The sequence below is a fragment of the Rhamphochromis longiceps genome, linkage group LG23 (genome assembly GCF_057381845.1).
Source record: "Rhamphochromis longiceps isolate RC_006_pf linkage group LG23, R_longiceps_female_GT1.1, whole genome shotgun sequence".
Taxonomy (NCBI): Eukaryota; Metazoa; Chordata; class Actinopteri; order Cichliformes; family Cichlidae; genus Rhamphochromis; species Rhamphochromis longiceps.
In genome coordinates this window covers 35,591,069-35,605,334 of record NC_140578.1, presented here as the reverse complement: position 1 = coordinate 35,605,334, position 14,266 = coordinate 35,591,069, and the positions used below count along the sequence as shown (strand labels likewise).

The 14,266-nt window shown below is 41.7% G+C and overlaps 1 protein-coding gene across 2 annotated transcripts; it reads left to right on the top strand.

Moving 5' to 3' along the window:
- The first annotated feature begins 347 nt into the window (after positions 1-347).
- Positions 348-13,331, top strand: LOC146642492 (secretin receptor-like). 2 transcript variants are annotated; one of them, XM_085398945.1, is made up of 13 exons: positions 348-550; positions 640-739; positions 1,037-1,147; positions 2,114-2,220; positions 3,514-3,623; positions 3,719-3,851; positions 4,225-4,378; positions 4,466-4,526; positions 4,616-4,685; positions 5,259-5,350; positions 12,356-12,494; positions 12,578-12,619; positions 12,702-13,331. In XM_085398945.1, exons 1-13 carry the CDS (start codon positions 482-484, stop codon positions 12,885-12,887), a joined length of 1,374 nt encoding a protein of 457 aa, XP_085255071.1. In that variant the 5' UTR covers positions 348-481; the 3' UTR covers positions 12,888-13,331. The 2 variants fall into 2 exon arrangements, with proteins under 2 accessions (XP_085255071.1, XP_085255070.1); XM_085398944.1 differs by having other exon boundaries at positions 4,225-4,526.
- Positions 13,332-14,266: the final 935 nt, after the last annotated feature.

The window sequence follows — 14,266 nt, the reverse complement described above, 5'->3', positions numbered from 1 at the left end:
CTCTGAAGGGGTGGGACAAATATCCTGATTCGTCGGCTGCCTGTGTTGTTACACACGTAAACAATCCGATGTTAGGCGGGAAGCTAAACATTTTACTTTCAAAATAAAAGTCAAGCTTCAAGCTTACGTGTTGTTATTTGTTTGAATACGTTTACTACACAGTAAATCAATATATATAAATTAATTAAAACTTAGATTTTCTATGGATATGTTGCTAAATATATTCGCAGATGTCCTATCACTACGTTTAACAGTAAATAAATAAACACTTTGAAAGTCGTAAAGGACGTTTTCATTGTATTAGCGCGACCTTGATAAAAACCCCTATCACACTGTCCTGAGGCATACCCTGCGTGATTATCAAGCCAAAGAGGCGCATGTTTGATTTTCCGACTTCACGCATTTGCTGTATAGCAGCCATGCTAATTTTTCATTCTAATCATTTAAACACCCTGGGATTTGGACGCAAGTACACATTTTAATGGAGAAAATCACAGTTTTTGACCTAATGATAAAACTTGGACTTATTTGGGTTTTACTTTTCCCACAGGTGAGAAAAAAGAGGCATGCTTGTTTAGCTTTTTTTTTTTAATCTATGAAAAATCAGCAGAGCCCGATGTAATCTTTCCTTAAAAACAGGCAAAATCGTCACCAGTCTGTCATCCTAATGTTCGCCTTATGAGAGAGGAAGAAAAGTGCATGAAAGATTTGCTACTTTCAACATCACACAAAACAGCTGGTAAGTCAATACGGTTTCTAAATTGTCTCTTTCCGCTCTGTCGTGACATGTCAAGGACCGCTGCTTGGTGGAAAGTGCCAAGAGGGAATACTAGTCATATCTGAAATTAATGACATTTTTAAACTTTTTTTTAACTTAACGGTATTTTATCGACACCTGCTGGTTACATAACATACTGCAACAAATATTAATCCTGAAGTGGATTGCTTTTCACATTTTAAAATGTGGCTCCATTGTTTGTATGGAAACAAAACCTACTATAAAATTGAAATATATATTTGTTTTTGATCTACTAAGAAAATAACAGCATGCACTGCAAGGGAATGTGGGACGACTTGAACTGCTGGCCACCGGCTTTTCTTGGGGAAACTGTTTCACAACCTTGTCCAGAGTTTTTTAATTCAGGAGGTACTATGCAAACACACACACACCAGCACTCACTTGCACCTATTATTTATACTACATTGCACCTGTTAAATATTTGCCAGTAACCTAATTTGTTTTCATAAGGAAATTAAACACCTACTCCCTCTCAGGGTCTCTATCCAAACACTATGCCATAAAATACATGTGTACATAAGACACCGGGTAACATTTTAGTGGTAGGTTTACTCTGGGAGATAACTTTGATAAATTCTGAAGTGCCTGAAGAGGGAAATAAAAAGTTCTGCATTTCTTTTGGTAGATTATTTACCATTATACAATAAACACAGATGTCAGGTTCTTTTTTTTTCTTTCTTTGTACACACAGGTTCCCAAAGTAGCATACATATATATATATAAAAAAAAAAACACCCAGCACGCCCCTGCGGGCGGTTTGTCCTTCAAGCTCGGGTCCTCTACCAGAGGCCTGGGAGCTTGAGGGTCCTGCGCAGTATCTTAGCTGTTCCCGGGACTGCGCTTTTCTGGACAGAGATCTCCGATGTTGTTCCCGGGATCTGCTGGAGCCACTCGCCTAGCTTGGGAGTCACCACACCTAGTGCTCCGATTACCACTGGGACCACCGTTACCTTCACCCTCCACATCCTCTCGAGCTCTTCTCTGAGCCCTTGGTATTTCTCCAACTTCTCGTGTTCCCTCTTCCTGATATTGGTGTCATTCGGAACCGCTACATCGATCACTACGGCCGTATATATATATATATATATATATATATATATATATATATATATATATATATATATATATATATATATATATATATATATATATATATATGTATATATATATATGTATATATATATACATATATATACATATATATATATATATATATATACATATATATGTGTGTGTGTGTGTGTGTGTGTGTACATAGCAGTGCAGTTTGCACACCAAGACAAAACTCAAGTGTTATTTTATTGCTTTTTACAGGTAAAGTGCATCGCAACTGCACAAACAATGGCTGGACAGACCTGCTGATTCCACACGAAGATGCTTGTGGCTACTCTTTCAATGAAAGTCTCTTATTTCTTGGAGAGGTTGGTGTTTAGATAGATAGATAGATAGATAGATAGATAGATAGATAGATAGATAGATAGATAGATAGATAGGCTCAAGTCTGAAGGGAAAAAACAGTGCCTCATGGGAACTCTTCTAAAAGCCAATGCTTATCTCACTTGCTAAGTGATGATATAAACAGCTCTGCTTCCAGACCCACGCATTTACTGCTTTGGATGAGGCTCCTTCATTGTCATTTTCGACACTTTTATGAGCATGAGGGCCACAACTTTAATAGAGACCATGCACAAACATTAACGACTAAGCTCGTGTTGTGGATGGAGTTATGCAGGTATTCTCATGACTAAGGTGATACCCATATTTAGTGTCTTCTTCCTGATATATGATGGTGTTTGTCTTTGCTAACCGCTGAACCTAACCCAGCTGCTCCTGTGGTAATATGCTGATATAGTCTAAAGCTAGCTCATGATAGCAGGCCATTGCCAATGCCAACTAGCCCAAATGAACTGACCCTTAAAACAGTACTTAGTTTTACTTTTCCATTTTGCTTATGTTCAAAGTCAGAGCATTGCTGTACATTTTTGGTTTATTTAGAAATGCTAGCTACAGTACATTCTAGCTAGCTAATTTACCGCTAACTTCTAATTCTGCTCAAACATGTAAATCTGCCTTTTCATGGACTCCTTGATATTATGTCTTTTTGTTTTTGTATTTTAAACCACTGAACGCTGATTTATTAATTATTCAAACATAAAAAAGCCACCTAACTCAAGGGATAAACTAGTTTTGTGTCTACACATAACTAATAATTTAGCAAAGAACCCATTTAAAATTGTATCTTTAGACACTTTGTTACCGTCTGTCACAGAAGCACATCATTTATTCCCACTTCGAGTGTTAAATCTATAAAAAAAAGGCTGGAGTATCAGACAAACAAAAGTACCTACAGTAGATGAACAGTATCTGACCACTTAAAGAAATTACAAGAAAGCTTGCCTAAGAGAGTTCAGGCTCTTTTGAAGAATAATGGCGGTCATATCAAATTTTGACTTTCAAGCTCGCTAGAATCGTATAATTAGTTTTTGCCTTGCATACTGCATTTCCGTGCATTGTAGTACATTTCAATAAATCACTGTGGTTATTTCCATTTAACTAGCCAAATATAAAGACATGAACCTTTGCACAGAATACATGCAGTTAAATAAGACAAATTATCAGTGTATTCTTAGTTTCCGTCATTATATTATATCATACTGCATTCTCATATCCTGCTGCTTAGGAAAATAATTGAATATCGTCTATTCTTGATTCAGTCCTCAGACAGCCACTTGTATTTCTCCTATGTGAAGACAATGTACACAGTTGGATACACAATTTCCCTCATCTCTCTCATCATTGCCATCACCATATTCTGTGTGTTTAGGTGAGCAACATCTTGGCCTGAATAACTGTCAACCCTGTGCTTAAAGATGATGAATAGTTCCTAACCTCGAATTGTCCGTGTTTATATTCCTTCAGGAAACTTCATTGTACCAGGAACTACATTCACATTCAACTGTTCATTTCCTTCAGCCTGAGAGCCATCTTCATCTTCATCCGAGATGCTCTGCTCTTTACAGATGAAGAGATTTATCACTGTGACTACTATCCGGTAGCGATGGACCAGCGATTGTTTGATGAAACCCAAGTTCTGAGGCTTAATAGGATTAAAAATGTGTTACTGTTTTGTCATTTCTTCTCAGTTAAACTGATCCAAGAAGTTCTTGGCTTATCTTAGCTTAGCATAAATGTTGGCAGTAAAGGCAAAAGAAAGAATGTAGTAATATGCTCTTTTGGCAGCGAGTAGAAATCTTCAGGCGTTATTTTGGTACTGAGGTTGTGATGTAAACTGCATGGACTCACTGAAATCTAGCATAGGCATCATTTTAGCGGAGTCGTTTTGTTCTAGAACTAAAACTATTTTTGATAACTTGGAATAACAATAAGCCTAACTCAAGTTCTTTTGTGTAATTGTGGTGGGGCAGGCGCCGTGTAAGGTCGTGCTGATGTTTTCCAACTACTCCATCCTTGCAAACTACAGCTGGCTGCTGGTGGAGGGCCACTTCCTATACACCCTTGTTAACCGCTCCTTCTTCTCCCTGAAGAAACATCTGGCCTGGTACATCGTCCTCAGCTGGGGTGGGAAGAACTGTCTTCACCTTGTGGTGTCTCCTTTCCTAAAACTCAACCTCAGATCTATAGTCACTGATTTATTTCATCACACAGGTTTGCCACTGATTGTGATCATCTCCTGGGGGTGTGCAAAATATTTTTATGAAGATGAAGGGTAAGGTCTGTTTCTCTCAGCCTTGCAGTTATGATATTATCATGTCATGTATTATTATTTGACAGTTTTTTCTCATTCTCTTTTCAAAGATGTTGGGAAACCAGGAGGCATGAATGGATTTGGTGGATACTTCGAGTGCCAGTTCTTCTAACTATATCTGTAAAACTTTGGTTTTCTGTTGTACTTACATTTCATTCTTATTTGAAAGATTATTTTTAAACATTCTACATTTTGAACATACTTTTTAGATTGACAGATGTACGTATCATGTGTAAGCTAAATCTGAAGCTAACAGCAAGTTAACTTAGCTAACAACTTAGCTAACCACATGAAGTGAAAATGTCTGCCATTATTATTTATTTCAACAAAGTAAATGTATTCTGAATACCACCTTTTTAAACAGTAACTGTAATGGAATACAGTTACTCATATTTTCTATTTTAAATACATAACGGCGGTACATGTATTCCATTACTCCCCAACACTGGTGGCAACAAAAGCAATTACTGGGAGTGTTTTTTTTAGTAGCACCTTCTTAGAATCCAATTTCACCCAGCAAGAACCCACAACCTCCATGAACCACTGCCACCCAGGAAAATACGCATTTTTTTCTAGAAATCATTGATTGTATCATGTCCAATATGGCGGACAACTCTGACGCAATGTCTACCTGAGAAGGGACTAGAAGCACAGAAGGAGAAACAATCATTTGCACTGCTTTTATCATTTCAGATGAACCTCATCTTTTTCATGGGGATTTTGAGGATACTGGTGAGCAAACTCAGAATGCCAGATGCACAGAGAAACGAATTAAGCCAGTATAAGTGAGTAGTGCATACAGGGTAATGTTTGCTGTTATACTTCTATGATATATTCATACTGATGGACCTATACTTATACTAATATGTTCACCTAAAGGTAAATTTGTAAATTCACAAGTTCAAAAAGAGTTTAAAACCCTAAAATATATAGCTGTCAATAGAATGTGATAAAACAACAGTTTCATTGTGTTGAAGAGTTATCAACTGAAGTTTAACTAGAGCTCAGTCACACTGCTCTGTGACATAACATGCGGCAAGTCAATGCAAACTCTATTCAGCCAGGCAAGTCAGGGATGTCAAACTCATTTTGCATGGTTTAACCTGTGAAACTCCCTGTTCTGTAAGTGCAAAGAACTTTACCTACACGTTTAAATCCTGAAATATTTCAATATAAGAAAAAGAAGTGTGTCTGCATGCTCTGCATGCTTTGCAAACAAAAGAAATCTGTCAGCACGGTTCTTTGGGCTTAAAATGTAAGGAATAAATATATAAAATTACAGAAAATTTTCTGGCAGCTCATTGGCCACAAAGACTGCACTGTAAGTATAAAAGTGGAAGTTTTTGTTAATTCACAGAAAATGCTTTTTTTAAACGGTTGACCCATTGTAAAAAAACATGTTATGTCTGTTACGTAATCATGTTGGTGTATAACGGATGACGATGGGGGAGGTCTTTATCAGTCATCATCAAAAAATACAGTTAAAAGTCTAAAATTGTATGCCTTCAATCATATTTTTCAAAGCTGTCCAGCAGGCCTGATTGGAGCCTTTGCCAGGCTGTTTCTGGCCCCAGGCCTTATGTTTAACACCCTTGATGTAGATTAACATATTCAGCATAATAAGTCCCCCTAAGGTGTCTGGGGTTTAAAAAACATATCATTCTGAATATACATCAACAGTAAAATATATATATATATATATATATATATATATATATATATATATATATATATATATATATATATATATATATATATATATATATAACACCCAGCACGCCCCTGCGGGCGGTTTATGCTTCAAGCTCGGGTCCTCTACCAGAGGCCTGGGAGCTTGAGGGTCCTGCGCAGTATCTTAGCTGTTCCCAGGACTGCGCTCTTCTGGACAGAGATCTCCGTGCAGGGGCCTGTCCTTCCATGATGGTTCCTCGTCTCCCTCCTCTTTCTTGGGTTTCTGCTGCCTGAGGTATTCACTGAGCACTCGGTCAGTTGGGGCCATATATATATATATTAGGGGTGCAACGATATTCGTATCGATATTGAACCGTTCGATACAGTGCTTTCGGTTCGGTACGCATATGTATCGAACAATACAACATTTGTAATTTCTTTTATCAATTTTCCTTCTGACGATGCTGTCTGTGTTGAGCGCTCAGTGAATCTGTGTTCGACTACTCCGCCTAGGCTGCACTGTCGAGCGCAGATCCACTGAGCGCTCAACACAGACAGCATAGTCAGAAGGAAGAGCGCAGGGCAAGCTAGCGAGACAGAAGTTAAGCTCTACTTGCAACAGGCAAATTGAACCTCATTCAGATCTGGCGTTTGGAATTATTTTGGTTTTCATGTGACGTATGACCCTGAAGGTAAGCGAGTCATGGACTAAAGTAAAACAGTATGTTGGATGTGCCATGCAATGCTCAATTACACGAGTGTGAACTAGTGTGTTAGCGCAGTTAGCTCGTTAACGTGTTGGCCGTCTAGCCCCATGCACGGAGTGATCGGCGGTAGCTCGTTAACGGAGATTTGCCGTGTTGTGGCGTTAAGGTCATTTCAACGAGATTAACCTGAAAGCACTAGTGGGAACACAACGAATATGACTGCACATTTACGCCGACATCATCCTAGTGCAAAGACAAGTGGAAGCAGACAAAAAAAAGCAAGCATGCTACTAACTTTAGCCGAGTCATTTAGACAGCTGTTAGCACATGATTCTCCTTATGCTGCTGAGAATATAGCCCAGAAGAAGCGGATAGTATAGCTTTTATTTTGGAAAGAGCCATTTCTCTGTAATAAACTCTCTTTTCCAAAGATGAGTGATTCCTCAATCAGATACAGGGCTCGCAATATCGCTAGCCCGACGTCCTGGAGCTAGCGATTTTTTCAGTCGGGCTACCAAAATCTTTCTCTTCCCTGCCCGTCGGGCTATTGTAGGAAAAATATATGTCAATGCTTTTGCATTCTTTCAGAAATGTAGCTGGGTAATTATGCCATTGGCATCGGTGAGCCACTGTCAATATGTGACATATTGAAGTCGCGTTTGAATTTGCGCTTGTTTTTTTGCTTTCACTTTGCAATCGTGCGAACTGTGTATAGAGAGCGACAGCACTGATCTGTGAGTGATGATAATTTGTGCACCAATTCCTCTGACATCGTCTTATTAATCGTTAGCTTACTATGCAAACATGACAAGTGAAATCTCCCGCAGCTTACACATGTGAGAGGTTGATCGCGCAGAGAATCGCTGAGCTTATGTGAGTGAGCGTGTAAAAGCATTTCAGTTCTGCTGAGCCAAATAAGACAGGTCAGGGTGAAGAAGTGACAGCCAAAGAAAAGCTTACCACAAAACGGAGAAGTTATGACAAATCAGACTATAAGGCAAAAAGAAAGTGCAGCTTTATGGTTTCATGGACAAAAGAATTTCTGTGGCTGCGATATGATGAGCTAAATAACCAGGGCTGCACATAAGTGGTCCGCAGGTGCGCATTCGCTGTCAAAATAAAAAACACGCACAAGGGTTAGGGTTAAATTTAAAAACTGTACTTTTGAGTTAAAATATATATTTATAATTTTAATAAATGACAAATTAAAAATGCATGAACATTTTTTTGTATCGAAAAAATATCGAACCGTGACACCAAAGTATCGAACCGAACCGAACCGTGAATTTTGTGTATCGTTGCACCCCTAATATATATATATATATATAACACCCAGCACGCCCCTGCGGGCGGTTTATCCTTCAAGCTCGGGTCCTCTACCAGAGGCCTGGGAGCTTGAGGGTCCTGCGCAGTATCTTAGCTGTTCCCAGGACTGCGCTCTTCTGGACAGAGATCTCCGATGTTGTTCCCGGGATCTGCTGGAGCCACTCGCCTATCTTGGGAGTCACCGCACCTAGTGCTCCGATTACCACGGGGACCACCGTTACCTTCACCCTCCACATCCTCTCGAGCTCTTCTCTGAGCCCTTGGTATTTCTCCAGCTTCTCGTGTTCCTTCTTCCTGATATTGCTGTCATTCGGAACCGCTACATCGATCACTACGGCCGTCTTCTTCTGTTTGTCTACCACCACTATGTCCGGTTGGTTAGCCACCACCATTTTGTCCGTCTGTATCTGGAAGTCCCACAGGATCTTAGCTCGGTCATTCTCCACCACCCTTGGGGGCATCTCCCATTTTGACCTCGGGACTTCCAGGTTATACTCCGCACAGATGTTCCTGTACACTATGCCGGCCACTTGGTTATGGCGTTCCATGTATGCGGTATATATATATATATATATATATATATATATATATATATATATATATATACCGTATTTTCACAACCATAAGGCGCACTTAAAAGTCTTAGATTTTCTTCAAAAAGTGCGGCGCGCCCTATAGCGCAGTGCGCCCTGTGTGTTGTAAGGAGGACGTAGTAGAGAACACCATGAGAACGCTAAAGGGTGAAGTGTGTGCGTTGACTTTATTGCACATACCTGTATAAAAGAACAGGTATGTGCGTTATGCAGGACATCGTTGTTTTAACAACCCTGAAAATGGCAAAGAGACACGCTTACGAAGCACAGTTTAAACTGAAGGCCATCAGCTACGCGGAGGAACATGGAAATCGAGCAGCGGCGAGAGAATTTAAGATTAATGAATCGATGGTTCGCAAGTGGAGGAAGCTGGAAAACAAGCTCCGGCAGGTCAAGAAGACGCAGCTGAGTTTCCGCGGACATAAGGCGATCATCGAGCAAAGAACGAGCGGGAGAAGCGTTTCGACGGTCACCATTCGGCTAAAAGCAGTTTCACTTTCACTTTTTATGAAACGGTGCCATTTTTCCATCCGGACCAGGACTACGGTAGCGCAGCAACTTCCAGCGGATTATAAGGAAAAGCTGGCCATCTTCCGCTCCTACTGCAGCAAACACATCGGCGACAAACACATCCAGCGATGGATGACCGATGGAGACCACAGTTTAACCAAGAGTGGAAACCAGCGCCGGGCGAGTTACGCCACAATTTGCCAATGGATTGTAGATGCTTGGGCTAACATGTCTGCTGGCACTGTTGTTCGAGCTTTCGCAAAAGCCGGCATCATTTCCGAGGAGCCGCACGGCACGGAAAGTGACTCTGACAGTGAAGAAAGTGAACCTGGCATGTTTGATGAAGATTTAGCGCAGCTGTTCAATTCAGACACAGAGGATGAGGACTTCGATGGGTTTGATTGATGATAAAAATGTGAGTACCAAACTTTGTTTTGCTCCTGCTTTATTTTTAAATACGCACACTTGTATGCTTGTGTGTTGTTGATGATGACGATTACTGGTAATAAAAATGTGAGTAAGGTACCGAACTCAGGTTTGCTCCCGCTTTATTTTTAAATACGCATACGGTACTTGTATGCGCCCTATGATCCAGTGCGCCTTATGTGTGTGTTAAATACAGTAATGGCACACATAACTGAGACTGCGCCTTTTAGCACAGTGCGTCTTATGGTCGTGAAAATACGGTATATATATATATAGAAGTGTAGTCGGATGGTATCAAAGAGAGGGAAGGTAGTCAGAACTGAGGGGATTGAACTACCAGGAGGCAACATTGCAGACATAGAGGACATAGAGGACAGTTACAAGTACCTGGGGATCCCGCAGGCAAATGGGAACCATGAAGAGGCCGCTAGAAAGGCTGCAACCACCAAGTACCTGCAGAGGATCAGGCAAGTCCTGAGGAGTCAGCTGAATGGTAAGAACAAGATCCGGGCCATCAACACGTACGCCCTGCCCGTGATCAGGTACCCTGCTGGGGTAATAGGCTGGCCAAAGGAGGAGATAGAAGCCACTGACATCAAGACAAGAAAGCTCCTTACCATGCATGGAGGGTTTCACCCCAAGTCCAGCACCCTGAGGCTGTACGCTAAGCGGAAGGAAGGGGGCCGGGGACTGGTGAGTGTCAGCACCACAGTCCAGGATGAGACAACGAACATCCAAGAATACATTGGGAAGATGGCCCCAACTGACCGAGTGCTCAGTGAATACCTCAGGCAGCAGAAACCCAAGAAAGAGGAGGGAAACGAGGAACCATCGTGGAAGGACAGGCCCCTGCACGGTATGTACCACCGGCAGATAGAGGAGGTGGCTGATATCCAGAAATCCTACCAGTGGCTGGACAAAGCTGGACTGAAAGACAGCACAGAGGCACTAATCATGGCAGCACAAGAACAAGCTCTGAGCACAAGATCCATAGAGGCTAGGGTCTATCACACCAGGCAAGACCCCAGGTGCAGGCTGTGTAAAGATGCCCCAGAGACAATCCAGCACATAACAGCAGGGTGCAAGATGCTAGCAGGCAAGGCATACATGGAACGCCATAACCAAGTGGCCGGCATAGTGTACAGGAACATCTGTGCCGAGTATAACCTGGAAGTCCCGAGGTCAAAATGGGAGATGCCCCCAAGGGTGGTGGAGAATGACCGAGCTAAGATCCTGTGGGACTTCCAGATACAGACGGACAAAATGGTGGTGGCTAACCAACCGGACATAGTGGTGGTAGACAAACAGAAGAAGACGGCCGTAGTGATCGATGTAGCGGTTCCGAATGACAGCAATATCAGGAAGAAGGAACACGAGAAGCTGGAGAAATACCAAGGGCTCAGAGAAGAGCTCGAGAGGATGTGGAGGGTGAAGGTAACAGTGGTCCCCGTGGTAATCGGAGCACTAGGTGCGGTGACTCCCAAGCTAGGCGAGTGGCTCCAGCAGATCCCGGGAACAACATCGGAGATCTCTGTCCAGAAGAGCGCAGTCCTGGGAACAGCTAAGATACTGCGCAGGACCCTCAAGCTCCCAGGCCTCTGGTAGAGGACCCGAGCTTGAAGGATAAACCGCCCGCAGGGGCATGCTGGGTGTTTTTTTATATATATATATATATATATATATATATATATATATATATATATATATATATATATATATATATATATATATATAAGCTGTGGTCAGGACTGGAGTCTTTGCTTGGCCAATTTTAGCCTCCTGGGCCTTATGTTTCATACATCTAAGAGACTCTTAAATGTGATTCCTCCTGAGGAATAGTGGTAGGGCTAAAAAGAAAAAGGTTACACAGCAATGCACATCCAAAAACATTTCCATAGACTTAACAATGAAACTGCTGCCCCCTGTTAAACATTTTGAGTGTTCCAGTTTGTGGAGGGTCGTTACAAAAAGTACCTTTAAGGCTAATCACACAGTGCTCTATGAGCAAGTGCTTGGCGAAATTGGGAAGAAAAACTACCTTTTAACAGGAAGAAACTGCCAGCAGAACTAGGCACAGGGAGAAGCAGCCATCTGCCATCATCTGGGGTTGAGGGGAGGAAGAGAGGACACAGACAAACTGTGGAGTAGAGATGCAGCACTACCCCTTCCCCTCCTTGTTCTCGTGTTTCAGCACAACAACGCCCATCTCCACGCTGCCAGAGCAAAGTAGGCCTTTCTGGATCAGGACTCAGAGCACATCCAGACACTTCCTTAGCTAGCAATTAGTCCTGGTATGTTTGCTACTGAACATGAGCCTGGGACAGGCTGGGTCAATGTCCCAGAGGCAGCCACAACCAATGACCAGCCGGACACTGAACTCAATCCCACAAGAACAGATCCAGACACTTGTGCAGTCCAAACACAGATGGGTGACTGTATCCAGGGAAACCTATAGCATGTAGTACATATTTTGACTATTAAAAAGTTAGTTTTTAATAGTTTTAATAGGTTGTTTTTACTGTCACTTAAACAAAAATGCTGATTTCTCCTCACCCAGGAGGCTGATCAAATCCACGTTTTTTCTTGTTGCTCTGTTCGGCGTGCATTACATCTTGTTCGTGTTCTTGCCCGTTGAAGTCAGCAGCTCTATGTTTAAGATCTGGACCTTTGTAGAGCTGGCTCTGTCATCCACTCAGGTAAACCAGGTGATACCCTGACTATTTCACTCAATTCAATGACAAATGTAACCACATGATCAGCTGACTTTTGTCTCTTGAAGGGCTTTGTGGTCGCTGTCCTCTACTGCTTTGTGAACGGAGAGGTGAGAGGTCTTCCGCTTTTACAATAAACAGATTCAGAGGAAAGTTTGGAACGTGCGGACCAACGTGCATGTGTGTATTCAGGTGCAGCATGAATTTCTAAGGCGGTGGAGGAGATGGAGGCTGACTCAGCACCTGCCCACCAGACGCAGCCAGCGCCACGGCTCCATCAGCCACAGCGGGACCCCTCACACCCAGGTGTCCCTGCTGCCCTGCTCTCCAGGCAGCCTGTTGACAAGCGGGCTCCCTGTGGACACTGTGGAGATGTGACTCAAGCTGGGATCAGCTCATTTTCTCGCTCGTCTCATCCATAGCATGACGGACTCTCACTTAGTGCCGACACTCGACAGCTTGGCTGTTTAAAACAGCATCGGACGCTTTGTTTGGAGATTTAAAGTACTGACAGGAAGATTTTAGGAGTCGGTGAACAAAAAGCTACTTTCTTTAATCACTTTCTGCAAAATGTAGCTACCCTCTGTTACCCTGGCATCTGTCCAGGGTGTACGTTTAATAAGCTCTTTTTTTTTTTTAATGGATGTAACATTGTAACTAAGCTTTAATTTTACTAGTGGGTGTGTTGAAATGTTTTCTTTTATGTTTTTTACTTTTTATTGTCCTACCCCCCATTTCCTTATACAGGTTTTACCTCTTGCAAGATGACAGTGCTAAATCAGTGTTTGCTCCTAATGACTCGCCTGGTTAAATAAAGCTTACATCAGCTCAGTCCCAGAGTTATGTTTTAGCATTTAGTTTTACTTTGTTTTGACTTTTTTCAATTTGCTTTAAGTTCATTTCCAGATTGGATTTTTATTGCAAGACTCCACATCTACACCCTGATCAGACAACTTGTGGTACAATTTTCTACCAAACCAACAGATGCTAAAACTAAGGCTATTTCCCCCCAGAAGTTTTGATTTCAGTGCTCCAAGTTCAAAAATATTTTAAGTTCACTTTACATTGTTAAAAAATAAATTTTACAGTTTTATTTTACTTAACTCAAACGCTTTTAATTCCTATTTTTAGTTCAGGTTTAGTTAACTATAATAACTTTGGTCACAACACCATCTTGTGGCACAGAGTGAGTATTACACAAGAGTGCAACATACTGTTGATTGACCACGACTCGATAAGGAATGAATGTGAGGAAGCATTTAGATGTCAAAAAAGTGCCTGTATGAATGTGTGTGAGTGGATGAATGACATGTTGTATGAAGGTCTTTAAGCAGAAAGCAGTATATAAGAGCAAGTCCATTTACCATGTTGATTGCTGTAGTTATTTTAGTGACATTTTGATCAATTTCTTAAAGATGGGAAATTAGAAACAGGGAATTGTCAAAACCGAGTTAAAGGCATCCTGATTTTGTCATTAGCATAGCTGAAGCTCCTGAGTATGTCCTGCAGCTCCCATAACAGCACTCAGCGCTATCTTTTCAAATACAAGTTTTTTAAACTAATTCAGTTTGATAACCACGCTGACATCGTAGTATGTTTTATTCTATGGAGCAGAAGTGGCACCTCAGGCCGCTGCTTTAGCCACACATCTACTGCCCTCAACCACACAAGAGCGCTTCCTTCTTGCCCTCTGACTCAAGACGTCAGCTGAGATTAAGCACCACCACCCGTGATGTGTTCCAGAGCTGAAGGAAGCT

What these genes read in the sequence shown, in the direction of transcription:
- LOC146642492 (XM_085398944.1), top strand. Translation starts at nt 482, where the DNA reads ATGGAGAAAATCACAGTTTTTGACCTAATGATAAAACTTGGACTTATT. An exon ending in GGGTTTTACTTTTCCCACAG is followed by an intron (nt 551 to 639) that starts GTGAGAAAAAAG and finishes CCTTAAAAACAG; the next exon opens with GCAAAATCGTCACCAGTCTG. An exon ending in ACTGCTTTGTGAACGGAGAG is followed by an intron (nt 12,620 to 12,701) that starts GTGAGAGGTCTT and finishes GTGTGTATTCAG; the next exon opens with GTGCAGCATGAATTTCTAAG.